Source organism: Saccoglossus kowalevskii, chromosome 11 (assembly GCF_978046115.1).
Source record: "Saccoglossus kowalevskii chromosome 11, keSacKowa6.1, whole genome shotgun sequence".
Taxonomy (NCBI): domain Eukaryota; kingdom Metazoa; phylum Hemichordata; class Enteropneusta; family Harrimaniidae; genus Saccoglossus; species Saccoglossus kowalevskii.
Window position 1 is genome coordinate 17167313 of NC_140651.1, and position 24038 is coordinate 17191350.

Consider the following 24038-nt stretch of genomic DNA (forward strand, 5'->3'; position numbering starts at 1 on the left):
ATTATATGCGTGTATATAATCTTGTTTTCAAATTACACATACAGACAACTCATTAAGAACGTTGGTATGTGGGGAGGTGGCATCAACAATCGAATCCATCCCCCCTGAAAAAAATACCCTGGACTACAATTTTCAATCATTTATATACAGAGGTTCAAGTTTTCAAACGTTAAAGGGTGTCACTGCATGATCACATTGGTCTGGTTGTCTTTAGACAAGGGTCACTTCACATGTGGTCACTGAATAACAGGCAGGTTTTGCTGTATCAAGACTTTCCACATAGCAGTGGTAGCTGTATTGTGAAGGTTTACTGCAAAATATCCAACAAGCACTCAATCGACATACAGTGAAACAACTTGTGAGATTTGTTTAAAATGTGTTTATTGTTTTGTAGTAATATAGTCAAAGTAATACGGTAGAAGTAATGTACATAGTTGTAGACGCTACATTCACACTTACGAGTAATTTCAACACGTGTACTGAAACTTTTTTTTGTAGAAAACTTTATACAATGCCAGTCTTCACAATGAAGAAATCTTTTCAAACCTACATAAAACTATATAATCGTAACTTTTGTACACAAGTAGTAACTCCTGCAAAAACTACACATTTCTAATGTAATTTAATGCCCACCATCTTGAGGATGGATATCTCTCTACCGTCTCTAGACTCTGTTACCATAAGTACATCTACAAAACAAATCTACCAATGTTTTTCCAGTCCAGTGGACAGTATTAAAGGCAGCAGAGTGCAAACTATTACTTTCTTATTAGTTACTCTAAAACTTATCGATGCTGTCCTTTCACTTAACAATGTTGGCAATTACTGTAAAACGCGTTAAAATAGCTACATGCCATTTTAGCAAATCCGACCCAATGTAAGAATTAAGTAAATCTTAATTTTATAGCTAAAGTGACAACAATTATCATTGTGAGAATATACTTTATTTTAGCGACATCTTGAATTTAGCAGAATTCGGCTAAAATAACATGCAAGCTTCAACAAGACGTGTTTTACAGAATACTCAGCCTAGCAAGGCATCACTTCAAAATATTGAACAAGTGTTTTTTAGGTGGGAGGGGGTTGTATTTACTGAAGTTATCCTTGGGTGTTGTGATCTAAAAATCAGCATAAACATTCTAGTTCTACTCCCTGGCTTGAAACTCCTCTCGTGCTTGCCTTATTGGTTGTTCAAACACCGATATTATTTACAATATAACAAATACATGCATGTGTTTTCCGAGGCATCTGGAATAATTTGCATATTTAAATTTTTAAACCTAACAACCAATAGGAATGGAGAATTTCCTGAATTAATGATGAACTCGTTTGTATACAAGAAACGCATCTTTGTCAATGGAAAAAACAGATTTTCAAACTCAATTGAAATTTCATGTCAGTTTTCAATGATTTTGTAATTCAAGTAAAGCACCAAATATAATTACTATTTGGAAAAGTAAAAACTTAATTATATAATTAAAGAAACAATACTGACATATTTGTTAATTTGTTGTACAAGCTTGTATTTGTTAATATTTGATTACGAGTTGCGCTTTTTCGGTAGAGAAAATGTTTGTTGAAATAATTTTGCAAATTTGAATATTAACCAGCAACTCAAAGCAAATGCAAATAATTATTTCACCATGAATCATTTAATTAACATTGTATAGGCGCATATAATTTGAATAATTGGTACGTACTAGATAATCAAACCATGTGCATTATTGTTACTGCCGCTTCAGTACTACTAAATACATTTTAAAACATCACAAAATCGGCATCAAGATGAAACGTTACAAAAAACTTTAAAATCTGACTCAAGAAAATAACTTCACATATAGCTATTATATTCTGGACACCTTTCCAGTTGACCAAAAATAAACGCATGTTCTGAATAAATTCTAAGTATATTCCAATAAAAATATATCTTCTCTTAAACAGTACATTTTACAATTGTTATTGCAATCTTGGGGAGGGGAATGGGGATCCCAGCAGAATAGGGTTGTTGGCATGGAATAGATTTTTTAAAAATCTAGTGAAGTCAATGAATGTTGCTTTTCAAACGTATATTCATAATTAGTTAATATTAATAAAAAACAATTAAAAGTTAATACTCATCACAATAAAATTGTTCATACACGAAATATGATACAAATTTAGGGGGAAAAAAGTTGATTGACTTATTTGAAATGCAATTTTGTTCACTGATTTCTGCTGCTTTGACACTACTAATGTAATACCACACCTATTTTCAGACTCCATAACTCATTTTCAATTTGATCATTGCACAAAAGTACATAATGCAATGCAAAAAACAAGATCCACTTCTAATCCCTTGTTGAATTATTCAGAAAAACAAGGACAATGGATTATTTTGGCAAGTTCACATGTACTCCACCCCATGGCAACAAGATATGCAAACACATTCAAATCCCCATTAGCCTAAGTAGTTTAAGGCTGGTGGTCGTCACACCACGTCACGGTTGATATGAAATCCACAGCAACATGTACAATGTGTGTAAAAACGCATTGCTTATTTCCACGAAATAGAATAAGTGCTGTGTGGCGACCACCTCTTTTCGAAATTGTGAGCAAACTATGGAATGAGGATGAAGCCATGGTCCAACCCAAGCTTTGGACTCTGATTGCATTTTCTGAAAGGTAACTAATTTACACCAGCCAAAAACAATGCATCACCGGACGTGCAAAACTTAAAGGAAAATTTATCCCGACTGTACATAATAGTCAGTAGATGATCTTGTGTTTCAATGTCCAACAAATAAATGGTTTGCCTGATTGTTGAAATCACAAACACAATTCTACATATGGCGAATCATCTGGAGGGAAAACCATGAATGATTGCAACAGTTGACATCCTTTGATCCTTACGACAGTCAGTGAATTCACAAACTGTTGTTCTCTTAACTTTTGTCAGATTGTATTTGCACATTCATGCGTGTATCCCTAGGAGTGGTTCATTAAAATTGAACAGTGAAACGTGGCCTACATACACTTTCACATTTTGATTTCAATACCATGTGTAACCATGGTAACACCAGACAATAACACAGAAACGGAACAAATTACAATAAAGATAGTTAAAAATCTTCTATATGCTAATGTATAAATTGCGTAAATCAATCACCCACAGCGATTGATTAGCGCGAGGTAACAGAGAATACCAGTATAATTATTTGCATAAACACGCTCTGCTCTCAAATGAACGAGAAAAACTATGAACTCAAATACAGAAGAGCGCATATCAGAGCTGAAGAGCTTGGTTTCGTTGTAGCATGCTCTATCGTTTTAAAGGCTAAATCCACCACAAAATGCTACAGAAAAGGTCAACAAATATTACCATAACAAGACGAAATGAAAGTCGTTGAGATTGAGCAGTTTTTGATCATTATTAATAGTCTATTGGTCAGATGACTAATTTATAGTGCATTCTGGGAAAAAAATGTCTCTGCCAGATGGTTGTCATCGTGAACGTGATGCATAAAATAAAAAATTAGGTTAAACTATTGAAAAATGGGTGACAATTGCATCTAAAATTTGTGCATTGATATTAGATTTAGAAATGTTTTTAATATCTCAGAAACGGGGTTCCTACAGTCTAATATATCAATAAATTTAACACTACCTACAAAATTCTCTCACGGACAGCCAAAAGTAATGGGGGAAACAAACTGCATCAGGTGGCGTGATTCTTTACGGACCAAATATTAGGGAATTTATTATTTTAGTGACAAACTCAGACTCAATCTTGCATGTGTCTTTGAATATGTACTCAATCATCAAAATATCCTGGAATAATTCAGTGGAAAGAATTTCAGTACAAATGGTTTTAAATTGCCAATTTTGAATCACTTTCAGTTCTCAACCAACCTACATCTTGTATTTCAGACATTGTCAAGGTCTAAATAGGTGGACTTTTTTTTCAGATATTCAAGACTCCCGAGAAAAAGCCTTGAAAATAAATTTTAATCTTTACTGTGATAAAATTCTTGTTTGAGAGCAAAGGATCATGGGAGTAATTCTACAATAAATCTTATATTGTAACTCAATAATATAAGCCTTAATGATTTTGACAATTACTTTTGAATTTTTAAAATGAAAGTAGCAATTATATACAAGTAATATTCATCCATCTTGTCTTTGTACTCATCTTGATATCAGCTTTTCACAGTAGATATAAAGCCACCATGCATGTTAGAAACTTTAAGTACAAAAAAAATCATAGAATCTGATATAGATATTAAGGTAATTGCATGTACAGGGGAAATACAGCCATTGAATAAGTCTTCTTTATAATTTACTAAACAAAGGTAATTAATGCAATGTGCACATTTTCAGAAAGGTCAAAAGAAAATATACAAATCCTAGACACCAAATAATGTTCGAACGACCAAAAAATATAAAAGTGGTATTTTTCCAAGAGGGGCATGGATAAATGAAACGCGTGGACAAAAACTGCAATGTCCACACTTCGGAAGGGAAACCAAGGGGTTTGAGGGATTGGGGTCAAAGGTGATTTAAATTTTCCTCCATTTTTTTATATGAAGATTATGCTTGTTACAATCCATGACTGATGCACATTTCTGAGAATATACACGTTGCCATAACGACATGTTTTGTATATTATAAACTAGCTAATAATTGCTGTATTTTCCACTGTTGCTACCTAAACCCATTCAGTGGCAACATTCAATATTTTCACATAAAATCTACTAGTTTTTTGTTTCAAATATAAAAGCTTGCAGAAAATGGACAATTTTCTTCACACAGTCCACAGATATGGTAAATATAGTTTTCAGCAAAATAGTAACATGGTCAACAACAAATATGCAAATCAATAGGCCATGTGGTTAAATGACTATTCTGAATTTTAAGATTAAAAACTGAATTGATTCAGATGCAGCATCGTGAGATGCAAGAAATCTGTGTCTTAATCTGTAGAATACATTATTTTTGCTTGGAATTTATTTCCGCTATTTTCGTTGAAGGAATGATTCAGTGAAAATAAAATCCAGTGAATATACCCTATTTTCTTATATTTTACATTCAACTTTGTCAAAAATCAGTGAAAATAAATTCCATACATTACAAAACACCCAAAATGTCTTTTCAGCTAAAATTAATTCCAGTGAAAATAAAGTATTTCACAGTATTGAAAATTCAAGAAAATTTAAACAATGTAGACAACCATGTAACAAAATCATAAATTTTCAGAGAAAAAATAAAGTATAATGAGTTTTGTATTTTCATACATCTTAAAATTCAAGCATGTTTGGCCTATCGACTAATCTAAGGCCTAGTCTTATATCAAATATCTTGATATACTGATATGGCAGTTTTATTTAAACCTGACATCTATACCCACAATGCATATAAAGCCATTCAGCTTATAAAAACTTTCTACTTTGGCAAAATATATATTTATTTTAAAGTAAATTAATACTGCATCTAGTTATCAAATCTGTCAGTAAATTATGATAGTTTGTGTACCATTATAAACAAATGAATATTTTAATTTGGGGGGAAGTACTATCCAATAACAATCTATTGGAAATTAACGTTAGTAGGATTTGGTGGGAAAATGTTCCTAGTTAAAAGAGGGAATAACTAAAATACACTTGTAGTTAAGACTAATGCCACTGTAGTAGTAAGTGTACTGTACACTATAGTTTGAATTTTTGTGGTTGTTATTAAACCACACGTTTCAAATGCTGTTGGAATATTCACCTCAGGTTGTGATGGGCTTTCTGCCTTGCCTTGCAGTGCAGTGCATTATGGGCCAGTATGGTACATCATGGTATAAGGTAACAACACTGATGTCATACTGTACCGCAAGTAAGCCATGAAAAATGTTGCCCCAAAGACACTAAGTGTCTCTGCAAGCTGGCAAACTATCACCTGCATGTGTTAAATTGTAAGTTTTTATTTTTTGTTTTTAAGTTTGTCAATGACATGACAAAGTTTCAACGCCGGCCCCAGCTTCAGTCCCATGTACTTCATCATCATATCGCTGTTAAGGAGCAGCAAAGCTTTACCATCGATCTCCTAGGAAACGCACAAAATATAAAAATGAGTTAGAAGCATAGTAACCGAACTGAACATAAATAAAGGATTTTCTGGTCTTTCTTTTTCTCTTTACATGCAGTTTTTCCCCCAAGCATTTAACAGTAAAAATTTCAACTGCTCATGCTTTGCAGAAATAAAGATCTTTGCAAAACAATAACATAAATACCATCTTCAATGATATGCAAATTAATTATACTTCATTATACTATCATGTGACCCTCCAGACACTGACACAACTAGATATGCTAATTCATTGTATATATATGTAAATCTTGAAAAAAAATTTACTATACTTACATAATTTGTAATTAGGTAAAACAAAATTCTAATTTAATTTAAATATTTGAAAAACAAAAGAAAATCAAGAGCCACAACATTTTTATTTGTTCCTCAATTCACCAACAGTCACATATGAATTTATTTTTTCTCAAATACCTAAAAAATGAGTCCACTAGAGGGCACACTAATCACTTACATGTTTTCTGAAGAGTTCAGTATATGATGACAACGCTAGATCCGTATCGGAAATGTACTTTATGACTTCTTCAATATTCCAATTCGATGGATTACCTGTCGGCTTGCTTTCAGGAACAGTGGTTGAACTGGCAGCTAGAATTAAATCAAAGCAACACCAACACATTACTTCACATTTACTTCAAGATGTGAAACACAAAATCAAATAGTTCAATTCAAACTGTCTAAGTGTTGTATAGCCTGTCTATCAATGAATTTAACAGATAGGAAAGCTTCACTTATTATTAATATATGCAGAATAATAAATCAGATGCAAATACTAACATTTCACATCTGTATAGCAATTAGTCTGCAAAGAATATATAAATAGAAAAAAACAAACACCAACTAAATGTTGTTGTCTGTGTTTGTTTTGTCAGTTATTTATGAGCAATATGGCCCTGAGATGTCAAGCAGTAGGACTACACGAAGCGGCCAGTGTCATCCAATCAGATTTGGCTTTATAACCGAAGAGCGACCATGCATACAAGTATCCCATGATGCACCTGTGTCCAAAAATGAGATGTATCATTTGAATGAATTTATTATTCACCTTCTGTTGTTATTCTCCTTATTTTCAATACTGGTCTTTCCTTGTCACCAGATTCTGTTGACCAACGCCGTTTAACCAGTGTTGATGACATTTTACTAGTACCAGCTGCCTCAACTGGACTTTCTTCAACTGAGGAAAAAACAACTGAGGTAAAAAGTGGTTTCTATTTGGACACTGGTCACTAAGTGACTAGGTGTTACTTCTTCATAGGATATATTCTTTATATTCACAATTTTATTCAATTTGACTATAAACAAAAAACTTAATTCCAGAAAGGTTAAAGTCCTGATTTCTTTCCAATGAATCAAAAAAAGGGAGAATAAGTCACCCATTAATTTAAAAATTATACCGAAAACAGAACACAATGAAGCAATAAAAAATTAAGTAACTGACTAAAAAAAATGAGTCGATAAAAACAAATAAATCTTGTGTACAACAGCAACTCAGATGCTTTCGGCTAACCTTCATTCAAAAAAACAGCAGCTCATGAGGGTACAAGTTTAAAAGTATACTACAAGAAATACAACGTAGTGATGAACAAAAAGCCTCAGAAAATATTTGGCAAACAATTGTCCAGCACTGGAGGAAATAAATATGAAACCAACAGCACTGTACCTTGTTTGGCACATTTTGTACACTGTCCCTGTAACGGACGACTACAGAGAAAATTCCCACAGCACAGTGAATCTTCCAAGAATTTATCTAACATGTTCCAAAACACAGAGAGATTGTCCGGCGTGGGTATGGAGAGGGACTGCACATCGCCGCCAACCGTGATGAGGGAATGTGTTGACGTTGTCTTCGCACCTAGTAAAGTAAAACAGAAGATCACACAATCAATAATTTGAAAGTGCTAGATTGTTCAACACAGTCCCATGCAACACAATAAGTAATTAATCTTATTTGCTGTACATCTCCTATATAGGGCAAGAAACACTGTAATTATGGTTTTAGTTAATAAATAATAGATTATTGAATTGAATTGAATCGAATTAAATTAAATTAAATCAAATCACATCAAATTAAATCAAATTAGTAAATTTTGTTTTAATTTTGCGTAGAATCAAAATGTTCATATTATGCAAAAAATCCCTAAATTATTTATTTTTATGCAGATTATCTGTATTCATTCTACCAATGCTGGAATTTGAATATTTCAATGTACGTAGTAAATGACAAGCAAGCAATTAATATGCTGTAATAAGTTGTACGACTGTCCAAACTGTCCAAGTGTTGTATAGCCTGTCTACCAATGAGTTCAATAAACAGGAAAGCTTCACTTAGTGTTAATATATGCAGAATAATAAATCAGATGCAAAGATGGAAACTTCACATTTGTATAGAAATTGATCTGCAGGGTTTGTATGAAAATAAAGACCAAAACTATACCAAATGACACTACTGTAAAATGATAATTTTCACTGGGTTTAAATTTCACTGATTTACCATTTCAGGCATATTCAGTGGGTTTTATATTCACGGTTTTATCATTTAGATGATGTGTTCTATGCTAAATTTTACATATTCACTGGATTTTAATTTAGCGCATTTTCCAGACAGCGAAATAAGCAAAATTAAAACCCAGTGAATAATTAATTCTTTTACAGTAATAGACAACTTGGAAGGTACGGGTGAAAATGTGTTCTATAATATCAGTAACTTGTGAATTTCCCCAAAAAAATATCTGACAGAATACAATTGACACAGAAATCCATGAATGAACCAATTAGAGAATAGAGTCTTCACTTAAGTAATAAAAGTATTATGAAAGAAGGCACTGAGATCTACTCACCTGAACCAGATGACTCTTTTTCCTGATTTGGTTTCAGAAATGCTAAAACCGCTTTTTTCTGGACAGCGCAATCGACACACGCTTGTAGGATGTCTTTCAAGACTCTATCCATAGCACCGGGACCAAACTGAGCTGGTAATTGCTGGACTTTGTGCGGACTCAGATATGGACCACATACGCAGCCACTGTGGACAAAAACTGTCACTGCAAATAAAGAATATAGATATCTGAATGTTGACTGATATTACATAGACTTCTATTAAGTTGCATTGTCTTGAAGCAAACCCAGGTAACTCATGACTCAACTTGCCCCATTTACCAGTTTACCTGGCAACTTCACACTAACAATGAATGACTAATACATAAAGATGACAAATGACAATTCTTACAACTAAATTAAAATTATAAATATTCATAAAGTAATTCTTTCCTTTAATCTTACTAATTTTGTCACTAGAATAAATCACCTTTATGTTTCAATGATATACCTGTGGTTGGCGGCAATGGTAGTGAACTTGTATCTGGCTCCATGGTTGCACTTCCCGGTGACGACGGCTGCCCCGTACTGCTGCTACTTGTGGTGCTTGCTGTACTTGCTGCTGAACTACTGGAGGATGAAGACACACTGATTGTTCTCCTCGCTTTAGGTATACCTAGAAAATAAAAACAATATTTATATGCGTTATCAGATTGCATTGATAATATTAAACATTATTATACATCTGTCACCGTAACGCCATAAGTTACAGCGTGCCGTAATTTTGGGGTATTTTACGGGGTATTTCCATCCTACCATATTAGGAAATGCAAATTCCAAAAATGCAACGATTACGCACGTAAGTGTCAACAATAATAAAAACAAACATGGCTGCCACTGGGGTTTAACCGGACTCCACACAAAGAAGTTCGCTGATACTGTTCTAAACTTTTTGGATTTCGACATTCCAATGATGTATCCTTGGAAGAAAAAGATGTATAATGATGAGGTTATTACAAAGATACCTCAAAGTGTGCACTCAGACAGTACTCTGTAGCATCGACCTCCGCTGCGCATCAGCCGATACTGCCGCTGTACTGTCTTTGTGCATACTTTGAGGTATCCTCATAATAACCTTATATTATATGCCCTCTTACATACACATTTGCTCCATTAGAAGTGCATCTTAAAAATTAAAGCACATATAAACTAAAAATCAGTGACATTGGCTGTAAATACGGAAGATGGGTATGATCTAAACAGTACAAACCACACATATTTAAGTATTGTTCCAGATCAGCAATAACCACACTAATAGGTGTAGAAATGAAATTCAAACCAAATCTGCTTTTCTTGGCCCAAAATTATGCAATTGTCACACCCACCAATGGCTTACTACAGTACAGTTATCGCGTAAGCTTTTGCATTTGTGGCATCATTGTCGGCTATGCATGGCTTCATTGTCGCCTCAGCATGGCATCATTGTGGCATCAGCTTCGCGTCATTGAAAATTGAAGCTGTGTTCATCTCACTTATTTTGTGGTGTTTTCGTCGATTAGTTAACGAAAATGTACGACTATAAATATATTACCTTTCTGCCCAGGTGCTTGGAGATGTATAGCAGCCATTGAACAAGTACCGCACGCAAATATATCGCGTGAATCGTAATCACACCAGTAATCAAACGCCCCACGCCAACCATCAAAACTGACGAATATCTGGTTGTCCCTGACGGCTGCAACAGTTGCTGGGCATATCAGGTGCGGATTCTTCCTGTCAACCGCTTCCAGTTTCATATTTACTTCAAATAAATTGGATTTGGGGGTTGGGGGCTCCTGAAGGTGTAAAATAACAAACTGAAATTAGTTTATTTCTGTACACCATATGACGCTAGATCCAACTATATAAAATCTATGAAAAACACTATTGGTTCACAGTACTGAATAAGGTGAAATAAAATTAATAAGTGAGTTTCCGGTAACATTGAAAATGAAAATAGGACAGGTATCATAACTTTATTTATGAAAATTCATTAATAATTCACAATTTTTTTATTCTGCTGTGCTGCTTGGCCCATACTGTACCAAATACATGTACAGGTTGACATTTTGGTTCAAAAATAAAGAATTTCAAGCCTCAGTAAACCAATATTGAAAGTTTGAACAGAATCGGTCCTAGCAACTCTGTGAGAATGAAAACGAAAGCATGCATACACTATCATGTATCAACAACATACCCAGTGTAATTGCTAAATATTTATTTACATGTACCTTTTTAAAAGCTTTGAGAGGAGCCATCTCAGCACCATTTAGTGTACGTAATAAAAACATTGGCCATGACGATGCATTCATACGAAAACCTGGAAAATAAAATAAAATGTTATTAAGGGCAGTAGACAACTGTTGAGTTAGAGATTGTAATTAAAGTGAGAGAGTCTGATGAGTCCCAAGCGACGATAACAACACACACTAAAAACGCAAAGCCTTATGGGTAGATGCTTGTTTGTAAACAATGACATGCTACGGCCATCTGACGCATGCGCAGGTAATGACTCCCTCGCTTTATATATTTCATATATCATTATACCGACCACAGTCTCTGTGACTTATCGAAGCATTTTTAACTAAATGCTCTTGATTTTAGCCAAACCACTTGAAAACCCTTGAAATATTTGAAAGAAGATATCCTTTCAAACACATGAGGGCAGTATATGAACATAGAGTTCTTACCTAGCGGTGGCTGCAGTAAGCCGCCATGTTTTTCACACCATCCTATTGGTTTGATATCGCTGGAATCAACTAATCGCCAAAAGTCATTTTTATTGTCACCGCCATCTAGTCGCAAACGTACACGTGGACCCTGTAACCCGACGATAGTAGCTACGCAAGTTGATGTGATATTTCGGGGATCCTGCGCCTCGAGTTTCATTCCAACTTTGAACTCATTTGCAGGAGGTGAAGAAGGCTGGAGTGACAGAAAAAAAAAGACAAGTTGTATTGTCAGAAAAAATTTAGTTTCAAAAGCGTTGACATGTTAATATATTTACTGTAATAAATGCAACATCTATGATATTTATGAGACATCAGCATCAGAAGTTTTATTGCCAATCACAAAATATCATCGAGCAATTCTATAAATTCAGTTGTGATTTAATTTTCAACAACTTATGCCGTCATCCAGACACCAAATTTAACACTGAATTCTCTGTTTGACTGACCATTAGAGATGGACTATATTTATAAAATTAATACTCAGTGTGTACTGAGTATTTTTCATAAGATTATACTTAGATGTACAGTTGTTTCCTGTACAGCAAAAAGGTCTCTCATTTTTTAATTCTCTGTATTAATGATACTCGTGTTTACTATGTGCAAGTACATGTAAATGTCATAGAGCGAACATTGCATTTTTGCAGTTTTCCTCGGTTAGATGATTTTAGCACACTCTCGAAACAGAATTCGCACAGAAATGCAGGAATGTATTACATAAGGACAAATAATAAACAATCAAAGAAAGCTTAGAAAGAACTCCCGTGTGCTGAGAGTTTTGGAGACACATTAAAAATTAATTCAAAATTACTTATACTTGAGATATTGATGGAATAGCTGAAAACTAATTATGCAAATAAGGTAACTAATATGAACAGATTTAAGTGTAAAACTAATAAGGTCTGCACAATGTACCAAGTTTCATTGAAATGTGATTAGAACCAAAAAAATATTAATTATTATGCTAATTAGAGAATTAATATGAACAGATTTTAACCCAAAATTAATCAGACTGTTTATTGTCCTAGAGCATTTATGTACCAAGTTTTATTCAAATGTGATGATCAATACTTGAGATATCAGTATTAATTAATTATGTTAATTAGGTGATTAAGAAGCATAAATATTTACCAAAAACTAATATGGTGCATAGTCTTAGGTTCATTGAAATGTGATGGGTACTCTTTAAAAGTTTCATTGAAATCCAATGAGTGGTTTTTAGACATCATAGAACAGCAAAAAATTAACTAATTATGCAAATTAGGTAATTAATAGGCACAATTATTTATCCCAAAATTAATTAGGTCTCTGCATAGTCCTAGAATATCTATGTCGCAAGTCTCATTGAAATGTGATGATTAGTACTTGAGATACATGCATCAGGTGAAAAGCTGAAAATTAACTAATTATGCTAATAAGGTGATTAATATGCACAAATATTTACCCAAAAACTAATTAGGTCTCTGCGCAGTCCTCAAGTAACTACATGTATGTACTAAGTTTCATTGAAACGTGATCATTACTACTCGAAATATCAAAAGCTGAAAATTAATTAATTATGCAAATTAGGTAATTAATATGTACTGATATTACCCTAAAAACTATCAGGTATGTGCAGTGTCATATGACACTTATGTACCAAGTTTTATTGAAATGTTATGATTAGTACTTGAGATATCAGTGGAAAAGCCGAAAATTGATTAATCATTATGTAAATTAGGTAATTAATAATATTATCAGATTTTTACATAAAACTAATCAAATCTGCGCATTAGTTCAGAGCATCCATGTGCCAAGTTTCATTGAAATCCAATGAGTGGTTCTTCAAAAATCAGTGGAACAGTCATAGAACAGCTTAAAATCAGTTAATTATCATGCAAATTAGGTAATTAATATTCATAGATTTTCACCCAAAACTAATCAAATCTGCGCACTAGTTCAGAGCATCCATGTGCCAAATTTCATCAAAATCCAATGAGTGGTTCTTCAGATATCAGTGGAACAGTCTCGGAACAGCTAAAAATCAGCTAATTATCATGCAAATTAGGTAATTAATATTCATAGATTTTTACCAAAACCTAATCAACTCTGCGCATTATCCCAGAGCATCTATGTACCAAGTTTCACCAAAATTTGATTAGTGGTTCTTGAGATAACGGTGGAACAAAAAAAGTGACATACATACAAACATACATACATACATACATACATACATACATACAGACTGGGTAACTGCAAAGACTCCCTTTTGTGCTTCGCACACAGGAGTCAAAAAAACATTAAAAATGGCTGATCCCCCAATATCTGTTGATTTGTTTGAACAGTTTATATATATTGATGGGAGACAGCGGTGTACTTGGTATTGAAAGTGGATATAGTCGGCTCAGAGTAACGTCAGTTATGATACAATATTGCTTATACAGCTCTAGTAACTTGCATTGTTATTGCTAAGGAAGACCGAGTAAATTATTATAATTATTAAAAATATTTTGAGGAATCAAGTCGATTGAATGAGATATTTCCACAGGTAACTATGGTAACATACTATTATTTAACCATATAATGTAGGTCTTTGAATGTAGAGCTGCTCGTTCTCATTGGGATTCCACACAGCCTTGTGTTTATCCATACGCATTTTAAAAAACACTGAATATTTCAAATAGAACAACATTTAAATAGAATGCATGATGTGAATTATTGTAGGAAGGACAAAAAATAACAAGAAAGACATTAGAAATGGTAGATCCTTCAATATCTGTCAATAGTTGAATCTAGAATTATCATCACAAAACTATTACAAAGATGGTTACAATTCCACAACTTAACAACCAATTACCTGTTTGAAGGCAGTATGTGGGGCTGGAACACCGCCGGTTTCTTTCAAGTAATCTTCCCATGAAAAGTTATCTGTACACAATAAAGTCATTAACAATCGTGAAACAACAACAAAGGAAAGTGCCACACTGTCAAGTTTACTACAATATACCACAAGGTAATGTCCCACACAGGTGTTTCAAATTAATAAATATGACGACAATTTTACCACAAAATTTTGTTTAAAAATTACCATTTCATTATAGATTGGAGTAAGTGCTATGGGTGTTTTTACCTGGTACAAATCAGGGTTTTTGAGAAAATCACATGACAGAATGCCAAAATGGAAATCAATGTAAAGACATTATTCCATGGAATAGAATAATCCATACTATTTTTTCACTAGATGTCACCAAATGTTTTTTCCACAGATAGTATTCCCATATAAATGAATGCTAAATTGTAAGATCATATAAGCTTTTTCGGCAGAAAACACCTATATATACTGTGAATCATGATGTACAGAAAAAACAAGGTCTATGGTAGTACCTGGTGCAGAAAAATTTGGGTGAGAAAGTTTGGTGGTGAAAAGGTTAACAAACAATAACTGAGCATTTGCATAAATTAATTTTTAATTTGAAGTCACAGAATTGTGCATTTCATATATATCTATAGACCACAATATTACTAAGTTTTATTTGAATCATTTTCCAATTGGGAAGCATTCGGGAATGATCCACATTCAGCAAGTATGTTCATCTGTTCAGACCTTGTACATGTAGGGGGGACTCGTTTCCTTATGTTGCCATGGCGTTCACATACATCCTTGTTGTGTCAGCAGATACACGAGGCAGAATTGGGCACAGCAATGCATGCATTACAGGATTTATTGTAGCTTATACATAAATAACATACAGGGAAATACACTTAGGTCAGTTTCCCAAACAGGGTAGCTTACTGAGATTTTTTGGGGGATGCCAAGTTGCTCAAAATTTAGTGGGCTTTTAACAAAATGTTAACGTCAATACAAGATCACAATTCTAATAGCGTAATGTCTTACTTTGGTAAGGATTTGGTTCTGAACACGGTCTGCCTCTTGGTTTTTCCATTTTGTCACTTCTTTGGTCCAACAATAAACTGTGTGGATCTAAACAAATAGAAAAAGAAACATTGAATTCCTTTACAACTTACACACTATATTGGGGATAAAACAACGAGACAGAAATTTGAAATGGAGATAGAGAGGTGGTGCTGTGTCGGAGAAAGAAATGGATTAAGGTTGTAAAATGTATTAGTGGTGAATCACCATGAAAGAAACCACCCAATAATCTAACATTATTGACTAGAGGCAATTTATAAAACAGGTCAACTGTGGATTAAAGTTCTTTTCTGAAAGCCTTGCAATTCATTCACATATAAACCCCCACATCTGACACATATAGCATCTATCAATTTAAGTGCCTACCAGGCATGGTCTACATTTACTCTAAACTGCTTTCAATTTCACTATGACACATTTTAGGCAAATCAAAACATTGCAGGGAAGTACAGGGAGTTCAGTGGTGGGTAGGGGAGGTGGTTTTAGCAGTCCATATATACATACAAAAATTAAGGTCGGTATTAAAAGCTAATTTTAGGTATTTTGACATCAATTACATGACAAAAATCAAATAAAACTTGAGTGTAACTGAACTTGTTTCGAGAGAAACAATAATTTTGTGATTTCTTTGTTGTGTTAAAGGGCTGTGGTCAATGCACAGCATGGTTTCGAATATTATGTAAACAATCTTTATATTTTATGTATGTCGCTATGAGTTCCATACCAAACATGATGCAGCATAACCACCACCCTTTAAACCTTATTTTGGCGGCTACTTTGGATTAGAAAATGGGCACGGATATAGAATTAAGAGTTGTTATTATTAAAAAATAATTCAGATCGGAATTAAAATCACAACGAATAATTATTGATTCAAATAAAAATAATTTTTGAATTCAGAGATTTAATTAAATTATAACAAAATTTTTAAAAATGCCACTGCGATAAATAAAATAATATACGACACCAGATGAACCCAGTCAGAGTTAAAAGAATATACAAACAATGGCATGCATGACTAGATATGCCTATTTTAACAATAGAGATGTGTGCTTAGGTCACAGACAATAGAATGTGTGCACTCTAACAAAACCACAACGAAATGGACATGTGAATCATCATAATTATACGTATATACATATCGTGCTGATTGATTGCCTCACAACTCTAATTAGTGTGTATACCCGAGGTATAATTAGATATCTTGCCATTTTTTTCCCCCCCATATCTTTTGTTTTTGTGTCTGTTTTGGCCTAGCAAATCATTTCCTTCCATTTTTGTGATTTGTGCGTATATATCATCAATTGAGTTTAAAACAATGAATAAATATTGTCGGCATGGCAGCATCATTCAAATTTAAATAATGAGGCTTGGAAAAATATTTTTTGTAATTAAGATCATTTAATTTCACAACAATAAAATACATGTTTAAAGTTTAACATTTATTAATTTATATTTAAAAATATTTATTCCCCCACACAAAAAAATGTGTGAGGTGCAGTTTTTAAACTAACGTGCACATGACATCAAGTAAAAACAGTGACCAACACCTCTCACATATAACGTACATGCACAAATCAGAAAGCCAAAATATTAAGGCAACATATACCGGGAATTATGCAAAAATAAAACCGTCCAAATAATTTCCAGTTCTACAGTACACTAAAATACAATAATCCTTTCTGGCACTCTAATCAATTATCGAAGATTATTACAGTAAGATGTTCTCTGAGTGTTTTTGATCATTCAATTTAAGATGAAAAAAAAATCTACCAGTACCAGAAGCCATTAACTCCATCCTTGGGACTAAAAATTACATAGAACTTTTTTGAGCACATTTCAGACATGAAGTTACATATCACTAAGCAAATATATAATTTATTTTGATAAAGGTACATAACTTTGATATCTACGTGCAGTGTTATGCGATTAGAATCCAATTCTGCATGTGCATCAACTCATTCCTAACTGAGAGCAACATAGAATGTAGTTTTTTGCTCAGAAACTTTCGATTGTATAAAATGAAATGAAGAGTTTATATCGTCGCATTCCAAAACAGCGACGAAACTCTAAAATTTTGGCCAGTTTTAAATAATTTTTGTTTAAAAAAGGTAGTTTTAAGATAACTAAATTACATTGAAATTTTTAACTTCTTGAATTTTTTAGAGTAAAAATCATCGATTACAAACACAAACGATGCACATACATGTATATGGTTCATGGCAAAAACAAAACAAAACAAAAAAACATATTACCAATACGACTAAGTTAGGAGTGCAAGATTTGAATGAATAGGTAAAATAAGTTTCTGCTGTTATGAAAGCTGTTATAACACTTTCAGTATTTGTTTTACCTTTTAAAAAATGCTAATTGCCTTTTTAAATAAATATCATGCAGCAAAATCAATGCCTGCAAATCGTAATGCAACTAATTCAATAACGAAATTTACTCCTAAAATGATTTGACGATAAAACGAAATTTACATACATGTTATAGCAAACAAAATCTCAGTTATGAATCTCAGTTTATAGCGTTTTAAACAATTTTCAATTCAACATGGCCACTAGAGCAGGGCTCAATGCTATGGGGAGATCACAAAATCATTTTTTCAATGGAACAACTTTAGAAAACCCTTCTCTTTTAACACACTGCCGGCTAATGACATTTCTCTTGAATTATTTTGACCATCTGTGGAGGCATTTAGCAGATTTCATGAGTCGAGATTTTTTATTTATTTAATAAACAGGAACTTTTTGCTCAGCAAAATATCAAGTATTATGATACCATGTGCTGTCTATTAAAACTCTCTGTTCTCATTGGTTGATAGGTACCATGTTCAACATTGCCATCAGGCTATAACTGGGCAGGGGTGGTGTCCAATGTTTCCCCAAATTTGTACCAATCGTTTAATTAACAATTACACCACGTTTCTTCTAGGTTAAGAAATCCTGGATATTTTCATCTAGAAAAATCACCTATCAGTGGATGTTGCATGTCTTGCATGTTTCACACACAACTGAAATACAGACATCAAAGACGACTGTTAATTTACTTCTTCTCAGGCTTCCACTGCACCTAAATTTACCAATATTTCAGGGGTACTGTAAAATACTTTATTTTAGCGGGAATTAATTTTCGCTGAAAAGACTGTTTGGGTGTTTTGTGTGGAGTTTATTTTCATTGATTTTTGATAAGTTGAATGGAAAATATAGAAAAAAAAGGTATACTCGTTAGATCTTATTTTTACTGAATCATTCAAGCAAAAATAGCCATAAATTAAGTATTTTACTGTTAATAATTGATATAAAGAAAAGAATTCGCACTGTCTATTGTTGCATGACAACAGGGCTCAGATGTTTGCTTAAATGATGGGCTTGACTTGTCATTATCATGCAAGAACAGACAGTGCATTGTTCTTTGATTTGAAGTGCATCCATATTTTTATGCTTCCATCCTTACACTTTGTCTGCACCAGATGGAGAGTTGATTGATTGATGTCAAATTATTATTATCAGCATATTTTGGGCATATTTTAATCAAGTATTACCGGTATTTTACCAGCAAGCATGAATATTTAATGAGATGATTGAATAAACACCAATCCAATAGAGGGCAGTGGATTAATTTGTTAACCAAGGCATTCTTCATGGCAGACTGATGGAATAACCATATTGAATACAAATCAGGGAGAAATTTAGCAATTTTTTATTTATTTATAAATGCACATTAAATAAAATTACATTTAAATTTATCTTTCATTTCAAACCAAATGGTAACAATTTCTGAAAAAAAAACGTTGGTTGAATTCACAAGCTTTAAAGAAATTGCTATTTTATCTTCTGTTTCCGTGGCAATTGTTAATTAATTCACTAGAGACAAATGAATCATGTCTTTTGACAGTAATTTTTAACCTTTCAGTAAATAACTTCCAAGTGATGATTATTCCACTTAAACACAATATCAACGGCCGACGCTTTGTGTGCTGCATTTACAGACAGCTTTACTATTTACTTTTAAAAATCGCGATCAAAAACAGTAAATCAGTCAAATTTAGTGAGCTACTGAAAAGTATGACATTTACACAAGACAAGCCACATAAACAACACTCATTGACATGCTTTGTGGGAGAAAAACAAATAGTGGGTTTCACGATTACAAGATCTGACAGAATATAGAACTGAAAGAAAACGTACAACATTGTTCAGCGCATGAAACAGATTGACTGTAGATACCGTACTTATCCGGGTAAGAGCCCATGTCTGGGCAAACGCCCACCCCCCACTTTTGATACAATAAAGGAGTTGAAGTCATATCCGGGCACAGGCCCAGGGGGTCTTTTTCTACATAAAAAAAAACACTATTTTCTATTCGTTGACTGTGGTTGTATTAACAGTTGACTTTCTTGAAGACTGTGGTGATACTTATAAAAAATGTTAACTGCGTAAAACAAGGGGTGAACGCAAAATAGCTGTCACAGCTTTCTGCCTTCAGGGCAGCGCGTTCTGAATCATAACAGTCAGCAAGTCTATAAAAATATATATTAAAGCAGAAACGGTAGTTCTCTTATTAAAATATGTCGTGGCCCTAAAAATGGCCGGCCGTTTGGTTTGTGCTTCCTTAGTAACTTAGAAACGATTCAGGCAAATCGTAAAAGGAGAGCCGCAAGTGTCGCACTCGATCGGCTTTAGCGCCGTCGACAATGAAACCAATGTTGCAATATTGTAGCAACCCGTACCTGGGAGAGTGGTTGAAATCACGTTATTTTGGCTTTATAAAATATTTTGTAGCAGCTTGCGAATCCATAACGGGGGTCAGCAATTTTGCAATGTCGCGCCGAAGACTGCCAACTTTTTTACCATCTTTCATCACCGTCATGAAAACATTCTTCTGTCGTTGGATAAAAAAAAACTTCCTATTTCAAGTCCACCGCCATATCCATATAGTGAGACATTCCAACCGCCGGAACTCGCTGAATGATAACTTTCACCGTGATCAATAAGTGCCGAGTCTGATAAAAAAGCAATGTCACGATTTGACCTTTATGATGAAATACTAGTAGTGATGTCATTATTAGCCAATCAGTAAAGCAGATGCATAAAGGTCAAAGACGATTGCTAGACTGTAAACAAAAGCATCGTGTGCCAACGCAGCAGAGCGACCCCATTTTTCTTGTCTCTTTATTATGATTAGACATGAATGAAAAGTGCCAAGCTGACAGACTGCGAAATCCGTGGATTAAAAGTGCTCAGTCCAAATTGTGTGGGACGATATCGACGAACTTCAGGAATAAGTTGTAGGGATTTTGTTCGACGGCTACAGTGACGCCGACTTGGACTTTGAGGGTTTTGAGTTTGACGAAGATGGCAATGAACGTACAAATATTGATCTGAGAAGTTTTTTCAAACAGCTATGAATTTTTATAATTTTTACTGTGTAAATTTGTAAATTATTATTGATCTTGTATGACGGTTGATGCGTAATTTGTCAAGACCTGAAATCATTTTACGGAGTTTAACCCCTGACATTTTAATTAATTTTGAGTTCACGCGTGTTTGTCGGCGGGAAAATCCTAATTCAAATGATTCCTCACTGTCGATTTTTATTATTTCTGGTTTTTTGTCACATTATAAGCAATACATTATTTTTGTTGTACTTCTAGTGTTGCATAATGTTCATTTATTTCCGTTGCATGTTTTCATTTGCCGTTCTATTCCCTGCCGCAGTTCGATCGAACTGCGTGTTGCCGATTTTTGCGAATTTTCGTTTTTTTTGCCAGGGTTCTCCTGGCAAACGCCCACCCCTTCTTTTTGGCAATTTTCCATGTTCAAGACCCTGGGCTTATACCCGGATAAATACGGTAAGTGTAGAAGATAATTCACACCATTAATGTGAATTTCAGTAATTTGTTGTGAATTAGTGATTTCATTCTTACTTCAGTGAAAGTTTTATTTTTCCCTATTTAAAGTAAAATCCGTGAACTAGAAGAGAAAATAAAAGAAGAGACACATCGGAAGAAATTGATGCAGGATAAAGTAGTCTACCTTTTGATCAACTTCAAAAATAAATTTTCTCAGCTTTTCTTTATTCAATATCACCCACGAATAGTGGACTCACTTTTACTTCCAAACTGCCGACAAAACACAATAGAAGTTTTGGGAGCCATCCAACTACCCGCGACTTAGCCGAAACTGCGACTTACTGAGGCACAACTTAGCGAGGGGTAACTGTATCATGTACTAGGAAGTGACTGAGACAAAGCATAGCAAAAGCGCATCTTTAACTCAAGAGGGATAGTCCAAGTTTGAATGTTATGAATACTAACCACAAAAATAACTTTAAGGTCTATATACTAACATGATGCTAGAAAGTACTCCAGTGTGAATTCAATTTCCTATGATGTATTACTTAAATCTTTTATGAAGCATAGCATACCTACACAATCTCAACTCCCAAGATGCACTACATAACTTTAATTTGTCCATACACTGAGAATGAATAAAACAGTGACTGACTTTTAATCAAGTCAACAAACACATTTCTTACCTTTCTGTTCTTGATATTAAATATGTTTCATTTCATAGGAATAAGCATTCATGCGATTTATGCTTTACAGGAAAGTTACTTGCAGGAATTACCCTGTAGAATCAAATAAAAAAAATTCAATGCAATACATACAGTCGCTTTAACCCTCGTCCTGCCAGTCCCCTGTACATTTACCTTGACATGGCCAGTTAAAGGCCCAATTCACTTGCCCCGGGCAAGTGTGAATTGGAGGTGTGACTATGCTAATGAGTGTTGTTAATCACTTGCATAGCCTATGACGCACCCTGTTTCAGCGGTCCAACATCACGTGACTTTGATTGACAGTAGTTAATTATTCCAGATTAGTAGCGTGTCCCTTTCCTCGGTTCGAGTTTTTGACTTTTATCCGCCAAAATCTCAGCTCGTACACTATTTATTGTCATAAATACTACATACAGTCACTGCTGTGATATTCATAGTCACATGCATCCACTTTGGCACGACATAATCGACCTGTAAGTTCGAGAAAACGCGCTATTACCGGGGCTTGGCTGGAGCTGTTTACTACAGCGTGACAAGCAAGGAAATAATCCCTATTGTTTAGGACCGTATTTATAGTATACCTGGGCCTTTAAGGGTTAATTAATCTAATTATATAAACATGAAACCATTTAACTAAAACAATCATGAAAGTCAATAAAAACAAATTTGCTTTTTAAGGTGTAAAAATCGTTTTTGACAAAACAAATATTGCCAATTAAATTTACAAAAAGAACTGTTCAGCTATAGATATAGATATAGATAAGTTCATAATTCAATAACCTGATAGATTAATATATACAGTTAATAATGGATGAATTATTAGTTATTAATCATTTTGCTGTAAGTAAAGACTAGCGTTCCCACGTAGCAAAACACAAAAGAATTTGTTTGTACACGTTAATGCAGGTTTAATTAATAAATCAACATTCTACCAATCATCATCATTATCATTATCATCTACCAACAAAGAGAATATCTGAATATCTGAATACTACACAAGTAAAGAAAACAAACACCTACCAAGGCGTTGTTATATTTTGCTAATGACAATATATCTTCACCGATCATAGTTTTATTAATAAAAAAACAAATACTATTGTTGTTAGTATTTATAGACTTTTCAAATATTTCTTGCGGCTAGCAAATTAAAAGAATTACGCCACTGACGAATATTAATTAAATCAAGCTTCAATCGCTTTCAGTTTTGTTTTTGATAACAAGAGATATTAAAATAACTATGACGATGACGCAAATTTCGTTTCTATTATTAAATGAATCATCGAACATTGTGTACATTAATCAGTCAATGCATGGGGGAAAATAATTCATCGTCACTGAAAAAAGTCATAGACGTGATCGGAGAAAAAACAATGAATTGTTTATTATGTATTACATGATAAAAATAAGTTTCGCAGGCAATTCTCGTGCGTGATATTCGGTCATAAGGTCATGTGATCACAGGCGCATTGGAAGTTTCTCTCCCCATCCTGCCATGTGAAACCCAGCCCACACACATGTCGATTTACTCAAGCTTGCGGAACGGCGCAACTTCCCACTGGAATAAACCGGCAGTCCTTCTGTGAGATTTCGTCGAATTAAAACTCAATATCTCTAACGTTATACATTTACCTTTTGTGTGCTTTCCAGAGTGTGCTTACGTTCTTCTGAATGATCATAAACGACTTTTTATAGGTATCACTTCAATTGCACCACTGAAAGTTTATCTCAGTGAACCAGCCATATTGGTCTTCCCAAAATGCACTTTGTTTGGGACCCTTTAACTTCGGCGATATTTAATTGCGTGCGCATTTATTATTAAAGTTATTGACCAAATTATCCCAATTTTAAATTATATCATAATAATTTTAATAATA

At 33.8% G+C, this 24038-nt stretch overlaps 1 protein-coding gene and 1 long non-coding RNA gene across 3 annotated transcripts; one reads left to right on the forward strand and one right to left on the reverse strand.

The window, feature by feature from the left end:
- Positions 1–364: 364 nt before the first annotated feature.
- LOC100370661 (polycomb protein SCMH1-like) lies at positions 365–23922 on the reverse strand. Of its 2 annotated transcripts, none has more exons than XM_085504953.1 (13): positions 23794–23922; positions 22144–22236; positions 15562–15648; positions 14524–14594; positions 11649–11883; positions 11190–11278; positions 10511–10754; positions 9431–9595; positions 8943–9146; positions 7766–7957; positions 7151–7279; positions 6560–6693; positions 365–6063 (listed from the first exon to the last, which is right to left on the reverse strand). In XM_085504953.1, exons 3-13 carry the CDS (start codon positions 15608–15610, stop codon positions 5941–5943), a joined length of 1635 nt encoding a protein of 544 aa, XP_085361079.1. In that variant the 5' UTR covers positions 15611–15648; positions 22144–22236; positions 23794–23922; the 3' UTR covers positions 365–5940. The 2 variants fall into 2 exon arrangements, with proteins under 2 accessions (XP_085361079.1, XP_085361078.1); XM_085504952.1 differs by having other exon boundaries at positions 9410–9595.
- LOC146736250 (uncharacterized) lies at positions 9169–9627 on the forward strand. Its single transcript, XR_014930822.1, has 2 exons — positions 9169–9231; positions 9400–9627. It is a non-coding gene; the product is annotated as an uncharacterized LOC146736250 (long non-coding RNA).
- Positions 23923–24038: the final 116 nt, after the last annotated feature.